The sequence below is a fragment of the Petromyzon marinus genome, chromosome 22 (assembly GCF_048934315.1).
Source record: "Petromyzon marinus isolate PM22_M1 ecotype Great Lakes invasive population chromosome 22, UKy_Petmar_22M1.pri1.0, whole genome shotgun sequence".
NCBI lineage: Eukaryota > Metazoa > Chordata > Hyperoartia > Petromyzontiformes > Petromyzontidae > Petromyzon > Petromyzon marinus.
The window spans coordinates 13,818,862-13,840,065 of NC_133688.1; the positions used below are offsets into that span (position 1 = coordinate 13,818,862).

Here is a 21,204-nt window from a genome sequence, read left to right on the forward strand (position 1 = left end):
TTCTTGTGTAAGTCCCCAAAGTGGCGTTATTTGCACTTAGACAAATGTGATACTCATTAGGCATGGCCCTTCCAGTGGCTTCTGAGTGGCGGTCATCACAGAGCTTTGTATCTCTCAGGCACTTGCCTGGAGCAAAGGCAAAGATCCCCCGTAGCCTGAACAGTATTTTTGGGGCAGTGCTGTTCGCGAGTAGCAGCTAATGAAGGATGTAACGGCACACGAAAGGTGTGGTGTGGCCAGAACCCACGCTTTGTCTACCCAGTAACGTTGTTAAAGTACCTCGCCTGGTATACAGGAGGTCGTCGGTTCGATCCCGACTCTGACGCCTGCATATTTGGAGTTTGCATGCTCTCCCCCGTGTTTGCGTGGATTTTTCTGGGTTTCCCCTCCACATTTAGAAACGTGCTGTTTAGAGTATTTGGCTGATACAAATTTCCACCTGATAGGCCACTTCGTTGAGCTATCATTGGTGGCCAGGTGGCTTCTGGAAGAAAAAATAAATCTATATAGCTCAGTGGGCCTTACCTGGAAAAATAAAAAACGTTGTATAGTTTGTAATAGTTTAGATTTACACACCGCACCAGGTACTCATTTGATGCCGAGCCGACTTAGGGGGTGGCCCAGGACCGTTTGCAGATAATCGCCACTGGTTATTTTGGTGGCCGTGAGCGCACACCGAACTCCGATCCGTCGCGGGCCGGGGATAGTTGGTCGCGCACGGGCGCTCTAAGCCACACCGCTCAACTCCCACGCGGTTTACCGAGTTGCCAACTTCGCTCGCGCTCTCTGCCTTTGCCCCCACGGCGTGGTGGTGGTGGAGGAGGAGGAATCGAAGCGCCGTGTGAACGCGTAGCCACGGGCAATGTTGGCAGCCAACCGTCGTCAGGGGTGGGGGTGGTGGTGGTGGTCTCTCCTGACTGCGCGTAAGCAAAACGAAGGCGCAGTGTCCGTTTACGGGCACGGTGAAATTGTGAGTTGCGTGTCCGGCAAACGACGCTGGCCTGCCCCGTCCCCGCAGTCGGATGGAAGCTGCTGGCGTGACTGTGAGGATGAGAGAGTGGCGTTGGGGGGAGTGAGATGTGGGGGTGGGGGGGGAGTCCTTCAAAAAGAGGTCGATGCCCATGGGCCCCTCGTGTGCACCACGGCCTGTTTTAGAGCGATTAAATGTCGCCAATGAGAAGCGAATTCGGGTCGCCGGGTTTGTAGCGCAGCGCGCTAACCACTACACTACCGCTCCCCAACACACACAGTGTGCTAACCACTACACTACCGCTCCCCAACACACACACACAGTGTGCTAACCACTACACTACCACTCCCCAACACACACACAGTGTGCTAACCACTACACTACCACTCCCCAACACACACACACAGTGTGCTAACCACTACACTACCACTCCCCAACACACACGCAGTGTGCTAACCACTACACTACCACTCCCCAACACACAGTGTGCTAACCACTACACCACCACTCCCCAACACACACACAGCGCTAACCACTACACTACCACTCCCCAACACACACACAGTGCACTAACCACTACACTACCACTCCCCAACACACACAGTGTGCTAACCACTACACTACCACTCCCCAACACACACAGTGTGCTAACCACTACACTACCACTCCCCAACACACACACAGTGTGCTAACCACTACACTACCAGTCCCCAACACACACACAGCACGCTAACCACTACACTACCACTCCCCACACACACAGCGCGCTAACCACTACACCACCACTCCCCAACACACACACACAGTGGGCTAACCACTACAGCACACGCAGACTTAACGGGCTGTATTTTATCCTTGCCTATGACTGTTTCCGTCAAGCCAAATATGTTGATCAAAACTGCGATTACATTCCGCAGCATCGCTGCTCACACCATAACATTCCCACCTTGCATCTGGTTATTGTCAAGTTCTTGTGCATGGCCACATTTACACAATTTGTAGATTCATAGTTTTATTGCATTTTAAAATACAGTTTTTTTTAAATCACCCGCCTTAAATGTAAAGTCTGTACAGTATTTGTTACCAGCTATTGTCCGCGCGTCGGCTTTTCCTACTAAAAATATAACAAACTGGTTAGTACTGAAGCAAATACCGTATTATGATCAACACAATTTCACATGCACTTTTAATTTGCCATATTTCATTTCACGAATGTAGCCTTCGTGACGCGGTTGAATGTGTGCGCCAATTAAAATACTGCGAAATGACGTCTCGGGTTTACTGAGCAGGTGCATTTGCGCTGGGTCTCGATGTGGTCACTGCCTTCAATGTTCCCAGTTTAACGTTGCAGCAATGAAGGGAAACCCTCGTGTTTGTGTAAGAAGATTAGAGCAATAAGCCATCAAAACATGGAAACTAATATATTATACACTAGCTCTGTTTACACATCAAATAATATTTTATATGTATTGGAAACCAATAAAAAATACATTAATAATCGTAACAACAGAAGTACTGCAGCAGTTGTAGGTGATGTTGGATTAAGAATGAACTTTTATTACGATGGGTAAGGATGGTGCTCAGGATCTGATTAAGTGATGAAATTAAATTAGTATATGGCCCTTTGCAAATCCACTGCTGGATGAAGACCTCACCACATTATGGTGGCTGCTTAATCATTATTTACCATGCTGCTTCGGGCAGGTTGGTGAAGGACAGGGGTGGAGAAACCGGTTTGATGGCAGATCATGATGGTAATTTTGTATGGGGACGAGAGTTTTCTGGAGAGCCAGTAGGTTATTGTTCGTAGACACAACTTTTTATAATAAATGTAAATTCGCATTTGCAAACCTACCACCCCCTTCCATTTTGCCACCTAAACCATCCCATACATCCCCAAGGGGCCGTCCATAAATGACGTCACGCGATTTTGGACGATATTTGACCCCCCTCCCCCCTCGTCACACGGCGTCACAAAAAGTCAGACCCCCCCTCAAATATGACGTCACAAAGCTCTGCCCCCCCCCCCAAAAAAAATGCTTCAAATCACTTTAAACTATTGTCATTGTAGTGCGTATTTAATGTGGCGCTGCACTCTGATGTTGTAGGAGAAAACATTTATTTAATTAGGTAGAACGTGTTGTCTATATTTATTTAAAGTTGCGGATTTTGATGTGACGTCACATTTCTCAACCCCCCCCCCTCGTCACACATCGTCACAAATGTCTGACCCCCTCCCTAGGTGCGTGACGTCATTTATGGACGGCCCCCAAGGGTTGTCTAACCAAGTAGGAGGCAAACAGACAAAGCCGTCTAATATGTTCAGCAGTACGAAAAGTGGGGTGATATTTCAGGGCATGCAACGAATGAAGCCGCAGACCTCTTCTGAACTGTGTGGGGACCCCTTGCTGGACACCAGCTGTGTTGTGGCGGCTTCCCATCTATGCTCATCGCTGGTGGGGGCGGGGGTCCCTGATGACCATTGACCAGGGGACCCTGTCACTTCCACTTTCACATAAGGGGCATGAAAGTCATCGCGTGTAGCGACAGGATGGAGCCAGTTTATGTCACTCCGTGAAATATTTGAGCGATGGGTGAATTTGTCGCTTTTTTTTAAACGAAAGCCACGGCACAGGTTGAATAGAGTAAAGAGTCATTGGCAAGGGCAGACTCGAGATTCGGGGAGTGACGTTCAAGCTGATGTGTGCACGCTGGCTTGCCAGAGTCAGAAGTGACGTCGCTCATCGGATAGTTTAATATCGTGCGTCACCTTCACAATACCGGAAATTATAGTTTAGTTTTTTTTTCTTCACATGGTGAGAGATAACATGAACAGAAGGTAATGGCTTTTAGATGAAAGAAAAAACTCACTTGGTCTCAAGTGTAATAATACATTGTAAGGATGAAAAAATACATATACATTTTTTCAAAAGCATTGTTTTGGAAGAATTTAGTTTGGCACACACAACAAAGCCTAAATGTAACATGCATGTAATCAGATGACATTTACAGCGCTGATGGTAGCTCAAGATGTTTTTTTTACACAACTATGCAGCTGGTATTTTCGTCTAAGGCACAATGAGAACACACGTGCTGAGATAACATTCGCATACTAAAGACATAATTCAAACTATTCTTGGTTCTTTCGGTAAAGTCACGTTGAAGGGAAACAACGTGACTTTACCGAAAGAACCAAGAATATGAATCACTGCAGTCACGAAAGCTTTAAATCAAAATATAATTCAAACTGTTAAGAAAAAGTGAGTGAGTTTGGGCAGCACGTGTCGCTGGAAGGGGTGTGATGGCCAATGGTCAAAAAATCGTGACGGAGCGGCAGCCGAGGAACGGGATGCGTCCAAGGGGACATCCAGCGATGAGATGGGAGCAATGAAATCGGCTCCCGTGCAGGTGGCCAGATGGATTCGTCACATCGTGGAACCGCGAGAGAAGACTTGGAGAGGCCCTCCTTTGACGCGTCGTGACGGTGAAGCTAACGAGTGGGCAGAGGCCAGAAAATAATGCGGGTTTTTTGTTGTTGTTGTTGTTGCTATTTGGTGACACTTCTTTTGGACGTCGTCTTTTTGAAGGCTCTGGCTTTGCAAACCCGCATCGTTCCATATGTGCACAAGCAGTTCCTTCCCACAGGCGGGATCCTTGCCCCGCGCGATGGAGAGTTCACGTGATGGCTGGGTGTGCGAGAGCTGGCAAAACGCACCCACGTCACTCGCAGGGGAGGAACAAAAATAACAACCCTAGACTTAAAAGGAGAGAAAAAAAAACACCCTCGGCTATTTCGCGAGCAAATTAATGTAATTAAAATAGAGACGTGCAAAAGCAAATGTAATGAAACTCCTGGACAAATATTTGTGTGTTGTGCCCAAAGGTGTTTTTTGAGATACAGTAGAAGAAACGTCATGTAATACTGTATGTGTACAATCTTGTATACGGCCCCAGCAAAGCCATTTTTTGTCAATCCACTGCTGGATAACGGCTGCCTCACTATTGCAGGCCGTGGTGGATATATCGAACATGCTTCACACGTTGGTTGGTGCGGGTCGGTGAAGGCAGGGTGCATAGACGTGGAAACATAGAAGCACTTTCCAACAATGGATTGTTCTGCACTGACAGCCGCTGACCACCAAACAACATAGCCCCTCAACCACGTACAACGATCGACCTGGCATGTGTATGGCTGGTCATCCATCTAAGCACCATCTAGGCTCAACTTTGCTGAGCTTTTTGAGAACTTACGAGATCCCGTGTATATTTCAGAATATTTGATCATAGATGCATAGTCATATACAGTACGGTAGTTAGTCAATTGCTGTATAATAAAATGTTTCTGCACGAGTTATTTTCTATCTCCCCATCAATGATCTCACTGCACCGCTCCAACTCCACTGGCTTCCCGTTTAATATGGGGGCCGTGTATCCGTACATCGCTATTGGTCAGTGTGGGTTTGCACTCGCTTTTGATGTTAGCCGTGGCCAATAATCCAGCTGTGGAAGTGGCTTGGGTTCACAGAGAAATGTGCTAACCACTGTGCCACAGCTCCTCCCCATATATATTATCATCTTTTACTGATTGTGTAGCAAGCAAGGCTGTAATTATAATATATATTGGGGGGGACATATCCCCCCCAATATTCAAATATGCTCAAAATGTCCCCTGCAATATATTGCTATAAAATGTTTATAGATGTATGTTTATATGATTGTGGTTATGGTTGTACTTTATTAATTCCTAATCTCTGCCATTACATACAATGAAACAAGAAAAGGTAAAAAAGAAAAAACACAGAGCAATGTAATACAATACACTATTAGACATTATTGTTAAAAATAAATAAAAAGTCCATCCTATGTGTAAGTGATTTTTTAAAATATTTTAGGCAGGAAATGGCAAGAAATTCGTTTTCAAATTCAGATTTTTTTTCTGGGGGGGGGGGGACCCCCAGACCCCTGACCCCCTGACCCCTGACCCCCTGGAAGATTTGGTCCCCCCGAATGTTGGCTCTATGGCTACGGCCTTGATAGCGAGAGTTGTTTTTTAATGGCTATAATTGTTTTTTTTGTGTGCAGAATTTAGGTTTTGGCCTACAAATATGCATTTGTGTCAGATTATGCTATGCAGGGTTGTTAAGGAAAATTTCGGATCGTTTTTGGATTTTCGGATTATTTACATGATGTACTGATCCAAGATGTATTTGTGTAGACAAGAGTGCCATCACTCGATGCCACGTGACACGACAGTACTCTCTGTGGGAAAGAGGACGGACGTGACGTGACTTGCAGTGTTCGATCAATCTGAAACATAAGATATTTCCGGATCATCCAAAATTTCGCATCTAGGGCTGACTTTCAGGATTTTAAAGTTCATCCAACAATTGAGAGCACATTTCCGTGCACTATATATAGTAAATATTTATGCACCAACAATGTATCGCTACATCTGAACACAGTATGCTGTACATGTATTGCTACAATTCCTTGCAGCAGGAGGCTAATCATGGTAATTGTTGTTACCGCGTGTAGTATTGCTCCACATGAGGTGTAATGTGGACGGATTGTTTGGAATTGGCTGTCTCGCACAAATTCGGAGTGTCCATTGCCGGTGGGAATTTACTCAATCTGGCAGTCACAGGTAGTGACGAAAAATAGGGCCACTGCTCTATTATTTTTACAGATCCTCAGTCTATTGAAGGTGGAAATGGACTGGCCAGGTGCGCAGAGTTCAGAGTTCATTATTGCGTTACACAGGAAAGTCACCAATGGGGCAAGCCAGCTATTGGCGTGTAGTCAATATTCAATTGCTTTCTGTAAAGTTCTATGCCATCGAATTGCATGGGGACCATGACCCTTGGGGGGGGGGAGGGGGGAAATTGATAGCCGTATAATTTACCCGCTGCAATCTTGAGCCCACATGTTGCGTTGCAGCAACAATCGTCATCATTCTCTCTGACTGCGGAGTGAAATGGAGCAATAAAACATATGCGCATGCTTACTGGCTTCGACACATCGCTTTGGAGTAATTATAAGGCAGAGTTGTGCATGCTTGGGAACATTCGCAGCATTCTAGCGGCATGAACACGAAACAGGTAAAAAATGCACGTTGTTATAAATAGTACACAAAATGTGTGTGAGATGATGTCAGAAAACAGAATAACAGTCCTACGTGCTGTGTTTGTTGTACAACTTTAGCCTAAAATGTTGCAGTGGTTTAGAAAGTAATATATATTGAATTCATCGAGTAAATCAAACAACTGATTATGAGCTTAAGGCAGTGTCTTCTGGTTTTCAGTATATTTTTTGTTAGATCGAATTTGAATTATTTTTCAATGCACTCTGACCCAAGACAGAGACTAACACACCATCGTACTATAATACTATACATGCAGGCTTAGGAACCGAGAATAAAGGGCTCAGACACTGAACTCCCAGTATACTCAGGGCACGCAGAAAAGGAGACATTTCCAAAATTAGAGAGTCACTGCACATCTGGTAAAATAAAGTGATTTTGCTTGTCTGACAGTATACCGGGCGTGGGTTTGCCAATAGCGAGCTTCGAACGTTTTTATTGGGACCTCGTAAAGACTTAATCTCACTTGAACTGCACTGCCTGTATTACGTGGCCTTTGCTGAGATGCATGGATCAAAGGCTACGGCGAAGTTCAAAGTGTACATGTCACTATCACCTCCGTCGCGAACCTCCCGTCCAGTCCTACAAGTCGCTCGTGAACGCCGCCTTGTGTGTGTGTTTTTGTTGCAGAGAGGACCCAAAGGTGCCTGGAGAAGCTGGGCCGGCTGTACAAGCAGCAGTATGCCGTGGCGCTCTTCAACTCCGTGCGGAGCCAGATGGACGAGCGGTCTGAACCTCAGCCACAGCTCGTGCCACGCAAGGTGAGCCGGCACGCGCAGCCACACCTGAGGTCACGGCTGGGGTCACCCCCAGAGAGGGGCGGAGCCACAGGGGGGGCTGGGGGGGGCTGGGGGGGGCCTAGCCCCCCCTTGAAATTTTGGGAAAGTCGCTAATCGGGATAACCAGATATCCGGCTGCTGCAAATGCTGCAGGCTGCCACCTCGTGCTGCCCTGCAGGCTGCCACCTTGTGCTGCCCTGCAGGCTGCCACCTTGTGCTGCCACCTTGTGCTGCCCTGCAGGCTGCCACCTTGTGCTGCCCTGCAGGCTGCCACCTCGTGCTGCCCTGCAGGCTGCTTGAGCGGCAGCCTTTCGAACTTTACGAACTTATTAGCCACATCAGCGGCTCCGACCTATTAATAAACTCCGCGTTCAAATCCAATAAAATTTGTTTTATACATTTGTGGCGCCCATTGGAAAACATAACACACTGGATATCTCAGAATATTGAAGTCGGCTCCCCCAAAGTCAAAATCCTGGCTCCGCCCCTGCCCCCAGAGGTTATGAACAATGGCGCACCACCAGGTCGTGAGTGGTTTCCACGACATCTGTGGGACCTTTTTTTTTCTAGTATCAAAATGAAAAAAAATAGGTTTTATCTGTTCCGGCAATAAAACCTTTGGCAAGACATCAGGTCTGCATTAACTACACGTCGTTTTGGAAAAAAAATATGCAAAAAACGTGCTCGGATAATATATTGGCATTGCCTTTGAAACTGATTGGCCTACACCAGAGACAGCTTTCTTTATGGCCTTGCCTCACCACCAGTGTTAAACCAGAGAATGTCAAAAGGCGCACAGTGCAAATGCAATGCAAGTATTATCGCATTTATAGCTCGGGTTGAGCAATTATATCTTCCCGATCTCCACTACGCTGGTCTTCACGAGATGGGATTGTGGGTGATGGCAATTGATCACACACTGAGCCATCCATCTGTTTTGTGACCCAGGAGGAGGCCACCGAAGAAGGCGAATTACAAATGCAGTTTTGCGATACAATGCGTCTACTTCGTGAAGAACCACAACTGCTACTGCATTGGACACCAGTAGGCAACGCAATGTGAGCTGTGAACCCGGCGATCTGAGTTTAGTCCTTGGCCACGGCTAACAACATCAGTGGGCAGTGGTTTCTGAAATGGTGCTCGGCAACCGCCCCCCCCCCCCCCTTTCATGAACTTGCACGGACCAGCGCGGTGAAGTATGACTACAAATAACCTCTGTGAGTGACACAGACTGGGGATGCCTTCATCCAGCAGTGGATCGACAAAGGGCTGTGAACTATCACTCCTATGAGAGCTGACGACCAGCGTTACAGATCCTGTGTCTATGGCATTGCAAAACATTAAACTAAGTTTGTGTGTGTGATCTCATGGCAACAACCTTGAACTATAAAACATAATGATCATAGTGACGATGCTGTGCAATGAGTCTTCCAGGATTGACGTGATGGGGAGCAGCGTATACAATCGCAGACCACACCTAACACACCCAGCCCTCAAACACAATTCTAAAAAGACCGTACTTGGTTATGCACATGTGGCTCTGACGCTGCGATGTATGCGAATTAATCACTCTTAATAGTTTGTACCCATTAAAAAAAACTGCTTGCTATAGTGCAAGAGTCTGATGGGAACGTAGCGCTGCATGTCGTCTGCCGAAGATGACGAGAATAGAATATTTCACATCCATCAGACACACCCTGAGGCCCGCATGTGTCTCCATGATACCGGAATGTCATCGGACCTGTCCGTGTTGTACTGGAGGGGCCACACGATGGCCTGAATGATGCATTGTGTGTGCAAATAGGGCTATGTATAGAGGGGTAATGTGATCCGCCCCCTTTGCGGGCCCAATTCTGGATAATGTGGGTTAACTACGTAGGGCATACAATTTTAAGTTGAATGGGATTTGTTATTTCTCATAAATGTCCCGATTGTAAATGCTTCCTTGCATCTCTCTGTAAAATCTATAGTATTCTTACACGTACGATGGGTATGTATTTACGTGTATGTGTGTGTATATATTTTTGTGGGGAGTGGGAGTGTAGCGGTTTAGCATGCTGTGTTACAAACCTGGTGGCTCGTTCGATTCCCGCTCGGGGCCAATGCCAGTGACGCTTATCTGAAACGGTCCTCAGCCTCCCCTCAGCCTCATGAGTCGCTGGTGCGGTGTGTAGTAAAAACATCGCCACTGGGGAGACAAAGGCGATCGGCGTGGCGCTGGCCACCCACCACCTCGTGCGCCGTGCCGGCCTTCGTAGGCGCTCGCTAACAGCAACTTTCCCTAAAAGTCTGTTAAGGCTATATGGGGGGGATCTCTGTCTTTGTTTTCACGTGTATATATTCTCCTCCAACACGTCCCATCAACGTGGTTAAACAAATACCCCTCTCGTGGAGGCCCTCACGCTGGTGGCGTTGTGAGCAAACACGCACAGGACTACGCCTTGACCTGCGTTGACGTACTATTTATTGTTTGTACTGCATTATGGCAAGTGGTGGCACATTGGTTACCATTGATTCTAAATTCGCTCGATGGATGCATCGAATTATGAATATGAGAGAAAGGATGACTTTCCATTCACGTATTTTGCGAGACGTAGTGGTTGACGCAGTGGTTAGCGGCGCTGCTCACTGAAACCGGCGGCCCGAGTTCGTTTCCCGGCCATGGCTAATGTCAGCGGCTTATGACATCTGAACTGGTCTTGGGCTCCTCTCCATCACCAACTCGCACTGAGCAGCACTGTGAAGTGTGGTCAAACAACCCCCACAACTCGCTCAAGCATGGGAGGCCTTTATCCAGCAGTGGTTTGATGAAGCGCTGTAAATTATTATCACAAGTCTCATGTGTAATTGATTCACATAAACTCTTCAACAACTGCAGACACTGCATGCACTCTAAAGGCAATTGAATTGTTACCCCCCCCCCCCCACCCAATAACAATTTTTCGAAACTGCCAGGTTGGTGGTGATTGGTGAGTTTAAATAGTTCGAACTGAATTTTGTCTCATTTGCAAGAGTGACCTGGGGCATTAGTGTGCCGGTAGGGGGTGAGGATTGTCATGTAAGTCCCACTTGAGTACTTTGCGTATGTATGCATTTGTTTTCTTTATATTTTACCGTCTAAATGTGGATGGAAAAGTGGGAGGACCCGGGGAACAATCCACGCGACCACAGGGAGAACATGCAGATTCCAAAGATACAGGCGTCAGGGTTGAACCGACGACCTACTGTGTACTAGGCGAGGTAGTTAATGTCTCGCCGGCGCGCGATGCATGCGTGTGCTAAGATGTTGTAAATGTATTAGGAAATAGATTTTGTGTTTCGTGAGACATCAGGCGTAAACCATGCAATCTATTGGATTTTCTTGACCTTATCTAAGCCACAGAGCCGTGCGGCATATGTCACGACTGTGGTGCGTCGATGCCCTCGGGGAGGAGATGTCATGATGGAAATCCCTTTGATGCAGCATAGTTGTGAGAATGGCGTGATAGCCAACGATGGCATCGACTGTTTCGCCGACTCGAATTACTCTTCGTAATCAACTCACGGCAGTGGATTGCGGTCGCTCGAGTCACGTGCAAATGGGGTCCGTGGAGCTGTTCAACGATGATAACTAAATAAATATACTGTAATAACGCTTTGATTTAAAGCTTTCGTGACTGCAGGGATTCATATTCTTGGTTCTTTTCGTAAAGTCACGTAGAAGGGAAACAATAAAATAATAAAAATATATTGTTTTATATTTTTATTATTTTGTTTTATATTTTTATTATTTTATTGTTTCCCTTCTACGTGACTTTACCGAAAGAACCAAGAATATGTAATAACGCTGTTTTTGAATTGTGCACTCTCTTTTAATCACGTTGTTGGCAGCCTGTAACTTACCACCACTGTTGGGCAAAGGCCCCTGTAAAGTAGCGACCTCTGAACTCTGTGGTGTAAAAATGATAGCTCAACGAAATGACTTACGTGGAAACTTATAGCAGCCAAATACTCTAAACGCGTGACATTGATTCCGAATGTGGAGGGAAAAACCAGAGGACTCGGAGAAAAATCCACGCGACCACGGGGCGAATATGCAAACTCCAAATGTACAACAGGTGTCAGGGTCGGGATCGAACCAACGATCCCCTGTATACCAGGCGAGGTAGTTAACATCTCACCACTGTGTTGTCTCACTGCTGCCATGTCTTCGGCCGAAGACGTGTACTCGTAAACACGATGCACATGCGGCGTATAGACAGTGATCGTAGCAGTCCTGTAGGTGTGGTGGCGCAGTTGTTATCCCACTGTGATGAATCCAGCTATTTTAGTTTAATTCACAGTCACGGTTAACATCGTTGGTGACTAATATCCCAACCGGTGCTCGGGGGGGGGGGGGTGGGGGGGGGCTACCTCTTTGCTAACCAACACTGACCAGCATGGCTCAATTATGAAACCTTTGACGACAACCCCCCCCGAATGCGTGCAATTTCGTCAGATCTCGGAAGCTAAGGAGGGTGGAGTCCGGGTCGTGTTTGGATGGGTGACCACCGCCGTGCACAAACCGGTTGCCATGGTGCTCGCGGGGCTACGTGTTGGCCAGCAGAGGGTAGTGCAGCAAAATACATTCCTTTACCGTCCTGTGCCGTCCCCAACTCGCACTGGCCCGCGCGGTGAAGTTTGACCAAACAAGAGCCCCCCGCGACTGACGCAACTTTGGGGGGGGGGAGGTCGTCTGCCAGCGGTGGGTGTCCACAGGACTGTTGTAGATGATGAATTAGACTGTTGCACTGGTGTGTCAAAATTAAGCTGCAGCCGTATATATATAAAAAAATTACGTCCAAAATCACTCCAGCATGAACATAGATGGTTAAAAAGAACCAAACACAAAGGTGAGAAGGTCTTATGAAAGGTCGTTGTTGCATTGGGACGCGACTTTCATACCGTACTGGTTTTTCAAGGGAAAAGGCTGTTTTCTTTTTTTTTAACAACAATACATTAGTAAAGGCCTTGCCAAGATTGTCGGAGTGATTTATGACGATGCTAATGCATTACTTATGAATCCATGCTTTATCTGTGGCCTTGTCTATTGTGGAGTGTTCATCTGTTGACTCGGAGTGTGCTGCATATGAGTTGGGCTTGATTTATGGGTAAGGTGGCTGACAATAGCCTTGCTTCGAGGTTCGTAACACGACGTCAAATGCTGAAATAACAATCGTGTGAAATAAAAAAAAGTCTATCAATCGGGCATCATTGCAAAGTGGTGACGCAGTATTCAAACTCGGACTGTGTCACCTGTCTGTTCAGGACCAACACCCTCGGTCTGTCGATAGATGCCCCACAGCACTAACGTGCACTGTACCGAGCGAGGGCAACAACTCGCCTGGTTCTCACTCATTCCCTCTTCATGCCCCACACACACCTGGACGTACAATTGCTCCTCACACGTACGCCCTTGGTTACACTCTCCCACCTAAAACGCAATTTGATGCGGAGCTGTCATTTCTTTCAATATGTTTCGATTTCTTACGTGATAAAGTTGTTTATTGCCCTCATTTCGATTTACTTAATTGTCGTACTTTTGTTATTTTACCTTTGACATTCTGATGGCCTGGGTCACTTTCGGAAGTGAGACTGATCCTGGTCTCCAGGTGGGTTCTCACGAGTTATCACCTGGTTAAACCAAAATTAACTTGACCAACTGAACTTGCGCGTCGTTGTGTGCCACCACAGACCCCGCTGAAGCTGCAAGCCTCTTGGGAGGGCTACGTGTTCCAATACCTGCCCAGCAAGAAGAAGTGGAAGGAGCAATATTTTGTGGTACAAACTGACTACCAAGTGGCCTACTATGAGACCAAGCAGGTAAAATTTGGTTAACCCGAATGCAACGCCGATTTGTGTTTCTCTTCATGGTGCGCTTGTGTGCGAGTTCTATTCACCCTCACGGCCAACACAGCTGACCAATAACTGAACTGGTCCTGGGTCACCCATAGGTTGACCGAGCCTCTAATGCAGTGGTTCTTAAGCTTGCACCTCTTTGGTTCTCAATTGTAAAAAAAAAATGTATATTGTTAATAAATGCATCGGGTTTGATGAAACAAAGTAGTTGTACTTACGTGCCCATGCTTAATTTGTGTTTTCGATGATTTACCTTCTAAAAAAATCTGGCCACGTCTCGCACCCCCAGGGGGTGCGTGCACCCCAGGTTAAGAACCACTGCTCTAATGGATACCTGGTGTGGTATGTAAACATCACCACTGGAGAGACAAAGATGGTTAGGCGTGGTGCTGGCCACCTACTCCCTCCTGTACCGTGCTGTCCTGCATAGCTGCTCGCTAACAGCACTTACACCAACAGTCTGTTAAGGTTGTACAGGGGATCTTTTTGAGAACCCTTGTGCGAGTAGGGGATAGCACGCTACACTACAAATCCGGTGTCCCGAGTTGGATTCCCGCTCACGGTCTCCAACACCAGTGACGATAATCTGAACTGGCCTTGGGCCACCCCTAGGCCGACTCGGCCTCAAATAAGTACCTGGTGTGGTGTATAACAATCGTCACTTGGGAGACAAAGACAACCGGGCGTGGTGTTAGCCACCCATGTGCTCGTGTGCCATGCCGGCTATCGTAGGTGGTTTTAACAGCACTTGCCCCGATAGTCTACTCAGGCTATACCGGAGATCTTTGTATTTGTACTTCAGAATCTGAAGATTTATTTATAACTGGCGGAATTCCATAAGCTATGAAGCTCTTTTTCACAGATGTCAAGTACTTGCACTCGGCAGAGATTATCTCACAAGTGAACTACTGAGGGAGGGTGAGGATGTTGTAGGGAATTGTAGGGAATTTCTGCTTTACTGACCTGGTCAAGGCTTGTGATAACATCAGTAGGTCAGGGCTCTAGATTATTATTCGTGCATTTGGGGTCGCTGGCCCTCTGCTCACGATCATGTTCCATTTGAAGCTCCAGGTCTTCTCGGCCACAGTCATGCCCTCCCTTCTCTACTGTATGCTTGCGAAACTTGGACCCCTCTTGAAGGAACATCTGCGCTGGTTAGAAACATTCAGGCAGGCCTGCCTACGATCCATCCTTGGTTTAACCAGGCTGATCTGGAAACGAGCTTGTGTGCTGTGTGTACATAAGCATTGGGTGTGGTGGTGGCTGCACCAACTCCCTCATGTACCGTGCCAACCTCAATAGGTTTTTGCAAGCAACACTTTCCCTCATGACCGACAAAGTCAAATTGAAGAGTTCTTTGTCTGAGAATAGGGTTTCCCCTTTTATCTGGCAACAAAACAGGTGTTAAGATGTTAAAACACCGAAATGAAACTTTTTACAAGGAATCGTGTCTGCATTAACCACAATACTTTTGGTCAGAATGCAAACAAAAAAATACTCTGACAGTATGTGCATTGTCTTTGAAACTGATTGGTCCAAACGAGACAGCTTTCCTTCGAGCTTAGTCTCAAACGGTGTTAGACCAGAGGACGTCAAACATCATTTGAGACGAGGCTCGAAAGATAACTGTCTCTGGTGTGGACCAATCAGTTTAAAAGACAATGCATATATTATCAGTGCGTTTTTTGCTTGCATTCTGTCCACAAGCATTGCTGTTCATGCAGACATGATTCCTTGTAAAAGGTTTCAGTTTGGTGTTTTAACATCTTAACAACAGTTTTGTTGCCAGAAAAAAGGGGGAAACCTATTCTCATATTTTCGTACTGGCACAGGAGGTCCCGTAAAGTTTTTTGCCTATGCGTGTATTCGTGGACATTCACGGTTTAATTCATTCACGTGTTCAGGCAAAGCACAGTTGCAGCACCGTGTTTTCTGCTCTGGCCCACCAAACACAATGTCTGTTGTGGTGAATGTCACACACGCGTGGAGAAGGTAACGGGAGGAGGTCTCTGTGTGCTGTGTTTTCTCTACGTGTGTTCACAACAAATGCAATACCGAGTGTTGCTTTACAAACCGGTCTGTCATGTTAGGACAAAGTATGGTTTGTGTGCTAGGAGGAGGGAGCAAATGAGGTGGACGCCATTTAATAAATAAAATGGAACGGTTATTGTTCATTTGAGCTCGTTTTGCACAATTGAGGCAAGCACGCCACGTGAGATAATTTGGTTCCGCAAAGTGCTTTGCAGTTACAGAAATTGTTTTAAAATCTGGCAGTCGGCACTGAAACACAATGGCCATGGTGCTGCATACGATTGGCACGAGTTTGTTTACACGGCCACGTGTTACCAGATGGTGCGCTCATTGGCATTCTGGGCAATATTCCCACAGCACGGTGGAGGTTGGATCTAAGCTGATGCTGGTGGGGTGAGAGTGATGGCTCCCTTCTAGACCACCCAGCCCACCGTCCAGGAGGTGACGAGTGAGTGGAACATGTTTTGTCGTCGTCGCTGCTGGTGCAATTTTCCCCGTAGTTATTTCCCGATCGTGCTTTTGGCGTCACGTCATTTGACAGAATCCCGTTGGGATTTCTCGCAAAGCAGTGCAACCCTTGGTGTCATGGGAAGGGAACACAGAAGCGGATATCACAGAGCTGCCTCCCAGATCCCTTTGAGTGACCTTTGGTCCACAAAGTAGGCTGTGGTACTTGTTTGCCACGTGAGAGTAATGTTCGTGGCATGACAGTCAAGCTGATATCTTCATCCTCGGCGCTGTATATTATTTATGTTAGGTACAGTGCCAAGATTTAATGTGCGATGGTTTTGTGCATTCATTGGCGACTGGGTTTAGACCATCAACTCACGAGCAATTGAGCGCAGTGCTGTGGTGAGGGGAGGGTGGCCGTCCTGGGTTGCCCCTCCAACAATGGCACAGCCCAAATGGCTGCCACTGAATTGTCAGGAACGACTGAAGCGGTGGCGGCTGATGTCTCAAATGTTTGATGAGGGTGGGGGGGGGGGGCAGGAGTGGGCAGGCACGCAATGGATGGCACCTAAACTAAAACTAATTTTATTTTACCAGGTAAGGCCCACTGAGCTACATAGCTCTTTTTCAGACGCAACCTGCCTGGCCACGGATGATAGCTCAACGTAGTGCCTTTATAACATCCTCTAAACGCAGGTTTCTGAATGTGGAGGGGAAAACCAGAGGACCCGGAGAAAAATCCACGTTACCACGGGGAGACCATGCAAACTCCAAATATACAGCAGGTGTCAGGGTCGGGATTGGACCCACGACCTCCTGCATACCAGGGGAGGCAGTCAACATCTTGCCACCGTAGAACCGTACCCCGGGGGCCGAAATGTCTAGCTACGGGCCCCGCTTTGGAAACCCGTGGTTTAATCACAGGCGTGTTGCTGAATTCGAACCCAGGCTCGCGGAGGAGGCAGGCCTCGGTTGGGTGGTGACCGTGCCGTTGGCCGCTGTCCCCCCACCCCCCCCCCCCCCCTGCCGTGCCGTGCCGGCGTGCAGGCCTACAAGGACGGCGCGGAGCCCAGCGGGGTGCTGTGGTGCGCCGGCTTCCAGGTGCTGCCGTCCCTGCAGAAGTACCAGTCCCTGGTGGCCGTCTCCCCCAATGCAGGTGGGTGCGGTCGGCGAACAAGTCGCCCAGAATGACCTCGGAGGCGAGGCAGGCATTTGAGCCGGGTTATTACTTGGATGGGTGATTGGCCTGGGGAATGCTAGGTGTTGCAGATTTGGGAATGCGTGGTGGCCAGGAGATGCCAGGATGGTTATATATTGAATCCATCTGTGCGGCTGTTCTGAGGGCTATTCCCCTCGCGTGTGTAGGTTTTTATCAAAACACGCTGTTGCAGAAACCTGCGAGTGAGCCTTTCCTTGGGTAAATAAAGGGCACTGCTATTCGTGCAGATTACCTCACTCAACCCTGTGTCTTCAAAGCAACACGGGCGCATTCTCCGGTCGTGTAATCGCCTCATCGCATTGCGTGAGGCGCATCTTGTCTTCATGTCACCTGTTATCTCGACCGACCTTCTGAATACCGGACACATACGTGTCAATTCTTTTTGGTTTCATTTCCATCACGAACTTGAGTGTACGTTTTATTACGTATTGGCCGTAGTGACTCAGATTAATCTCATTCTTCTATTTTTTTTTTTAGGGAAGAAATAATTCGCTCAGCCCGCTTCCCCCCCCCCCCCGCCTCCTGTCAATAATTATTTTTGTTACTTTGTGTGGGGGGAATGGTAGCATCTTTTGTGGCTGCAGGGGTGGCTTGAACCCATAACGTACAGCGTGTACGTATCCAAACCATTGATTCTTCTTCTCTGCACCAATCGATGTGTGTATTACACTCTTACAATAAGATTTTGATCTGCAAAGTTCCGTCACGTGCGATTCCTGCAGCACACGGTATCAACTGGGGATATTGTACAAACAATATTCCGGTGTTGAACAATTCCTGTTTGCTTCACGGATCTAATATCGTGAAATAATCGCCTTTCAGCAACAACTGTTGCCATTGACCACTAAGCGGTGTGGCGGCGACGTCAGCGCAGCGCTTGCGCCAGGCTAGGTACACTTTGAGACCCACGTTGCAGTGTAGAACACTCAACTGGCAGGAGGTCACAGGGTATACCCGAGTGTAATGGGTTAACTGATTGAACTGGGCAGAAGCACCACGTGTGCTCACCCACTTTGCCAGAGATTGCACCCTCCAAACACTCGCTCACGGACACATTAAAAAACAACATATTCACTGAGATACCCCGTGCGTGGATTGCAGAACCTAAGGGCAAGGTGAGTGGCTCCCCACTGTTGCACTGCCCGACCCCGTACGCCATCTACCTGCTCCACCCGTACCGTGAGCATGTCTACCTATGCACCCAGACGGCCGAACGGCACTCCGAGTGCCACGCCGCCCTCAAAGACTCCATCCGGCACGTCAACGCAGGTGCGCCCACCGTCTTCCGCTCGTCTGCCACCTCGCTCTCCCGCTCTCAATCTCTCAATCTCTCACGCTATCTTGCTCTCACGCTCTCTCGCTCTCCCTCTCAGTTTCTCGCTCTCACTCTCTTGCTCTCTTACTCTCTCGCTCTTCCTCTCTCACTCTTCCTCTTACTTGCTTACTTTCTCACTCTCTCACTCTCAGTTTCTCGCCCTCACTCTCTCGCTCTCCTGCTCTCTCGCGCTCCCTCTCACTCGCTTACTCTCTCACTCTCAGTTTCTCGCTCTCACTCTCTCGTTCTCTTACTCTCTCACTCTCCCTCTCACTCGCTTAATCTCTCGCTCTCAATCTCTTGCTCTCCCGCTCTCAAACTCTCAATCTCTTGCTCTCTCACTCTCTCGCTCTCCCTCTCACTCGCTTACTTTTTCACTCTCTCACTCTCACTCTCTCGCTCTCTCACTCTCTCGCTCTCTTGCTCTCTCACTCTTCCTCTCTCACTCTTCCTCTCACTCACTTAGTCTCTCACTCACTTAGTCTCTCACTCTCTACCTCTCACTCTCTCACTCTCTCGCTCTATTACTTTCTCGCTCTCCCTTTCTCAATCTCTCGCTCTCTCACTCTTCCTCTCTCTCGCTTACTCTCTCGCTCTCTCACTCTTCCTCTAACTCGCTTACTCTCTCACTCTCTCGCTCTATTACTCTCTCGCTCTCCCTTTCTCACTCTCTCGCTCTCACTCTCTCACACTCACTTTCTCACACACTCTGTCTCACTCTCACTCTGTTATTGAATGGCTTAATTACAGCCAGAACAGTGCTGAACGCTGGAATTACTTTGAAACGCCACAATCATCTCGCCTTATTTTGTCCCATACCTGCCTATAGTGGTGTAGGAATATTGGGTGCAATAACACAGGGTGATTCTGGAAAGGTGAACCCTTGTGCTCCAGTGGTAGTGCCTTACGCCAATAAACCCTACGCCAAGGCAGCGTGGGAAGATATTGAGTGAGAAATGAATTTCCGAGTGCAACCAAGGTTAATTCCATTTGAGCATTTGTATGTGTGCGCGCGTGTGCATTTGTAGGTGTCTGCGCGCGCGTGCGTAGTTGTAATGGGGAGTTGTGTAGTGGTTAGTGCAGTGAGCAATGAACCCAGCGACCCGAGTTCGACCGGAGTTCATCAGGTACAAATATCTGAATATGTGACACCAGTCCTGGGCCTTCCCTAGGTCGACGTAGCCTTAAATAAGTTGCCTGGTGCCATGTGCAAACAAACATCAGAACTTTGGAGGCAAAGGCTGCCGGGTGTGGTGCTGCCAAACACCTCCTCCTCCTCCTCATGTGCCATGCCGGCCAGCGCAGCTGCCCGCTCACAATACTTGTCCCAAAGGTTGCGTTGTTGTAGAGCCAAATGCACTTCAATGGCCAAGAACCCTTCTGCAAACAAAGAGTTTAGAGAAACTCGGTGTGGTTTTACCGGGTAAAGGATTTGTATTATTATTATTATTATTTGCCCATGTCATAAATTATATGTGCCGTTTGCTTTTATACTATTTCTTAACCTATTTAGTGGGATCTTTGTGACTGTGTGACTGTGTGACTGTGTGTGCGTGTGCGCGTGCCCTCACTCTCCTGCACCCTCGCCGCGGCGCAGCGGGCGTTTCCGAAAAGGTGGAAGTGCTGGCGCTGCGCGAGAGCGTGCGTCTCTACCGGCAGGAGGGCGGCGAGTTCGGCACGTGGGCCATGTGTACCGGCACCGAGGTGGAGGTGAGACGTGGGGGGGTGGCACAGCCATCGTCCGGCAACACGGGCGGTGGGGGGCCGGGGCAGAGGCGAGGAGCCAAGTCGTCGCGGTGCTTCCCCCAGGCGAAGGCTGCAGCCTTAAACGAAACATTTAATTATCAAACTAAAATATAAAATTTTATGGCTGCAGCATTTTTTGTTTGTTTGTTTGTTTCTATTGCCGACTTCACGCGAGCGTCCGCTGCAAAGCGGGACCAGGAACTGGAACTCCGCGAACGGTAACCCCGGACGTCGGCGCGACGGGGCCCCGTGAAGGAGGACCACCGGGTTCACCGCCCTAGCCAGCTGGGGACCACGTGCGGGGTCGGGGGGGGGGGCATGAATATTTATATGCGAAGGGGAAAGGGGGTAAGGGGGAAGATAACTTGCATAGTGGGGGGAGGAAGGGGAGGGGAGCACGGGGGGTAGGGAGAAGGGAAGGCTGCAACATTTCTAAAAACCCTTCGGTGTGCCACCGTGGTCATCCAGAACAGAGACCACATGAAGTGTAAGGACGCAATGCCCGAGCCACAGATACGAAGGAGACGTTACAGCAATACGTACGTAACATGTGAACAGGATGTTAAACGTCTTTCGTGCCGTACGTAGCCAACCGTGCTGCTCCTGACGCGGTTGTCTGCCTTGACCACCTGAATGTGAAATTGTAGTTGCTGCTCGGCCATCTACATCATCAGCAGC

The 21,204-nt window shown here is 48.1% G+C and overlaps 1 protein-coding gene across 1 annotated transcript in view; it reads left to right on the forward strand.

Annotated features, from left to right (window-relative positions):
• LOC116944969 (protein Niban 2-like) overlaps nucleotides 1-21,204 on the forward strand; it is a 52,739-nt gene that overhangs the window by 8,106 nt on the left and 23,429 nt on the right. The window contains exons 2-6 of the mRNA XM_032958972.2: nucleotides 7,740-7,870; nucleotides 13,601-13,729; nucleotides 17,294-17,402; nucleotides 18,567-18,734; nucleotides 20,378-20,490. Of these exons, the coding sequence (XP_032814863.2) occupies nucleotides 7,740-7,870; nucleotides 13,601-13,729; nucleotides 17,294-17,402; nucleotides 18,567-18,734; nucleotides 20,378-20,490 (650 nt within the window). The remainder of the gene's footprint in view (nucleotides 1-7,739; nucleotides 7,871-13,600; nucleotides 13,730-17,293; nucleotides 17,403-18,566; nucleotides 18,735-20,377; nucleotides 20,491-21,204) is intronic.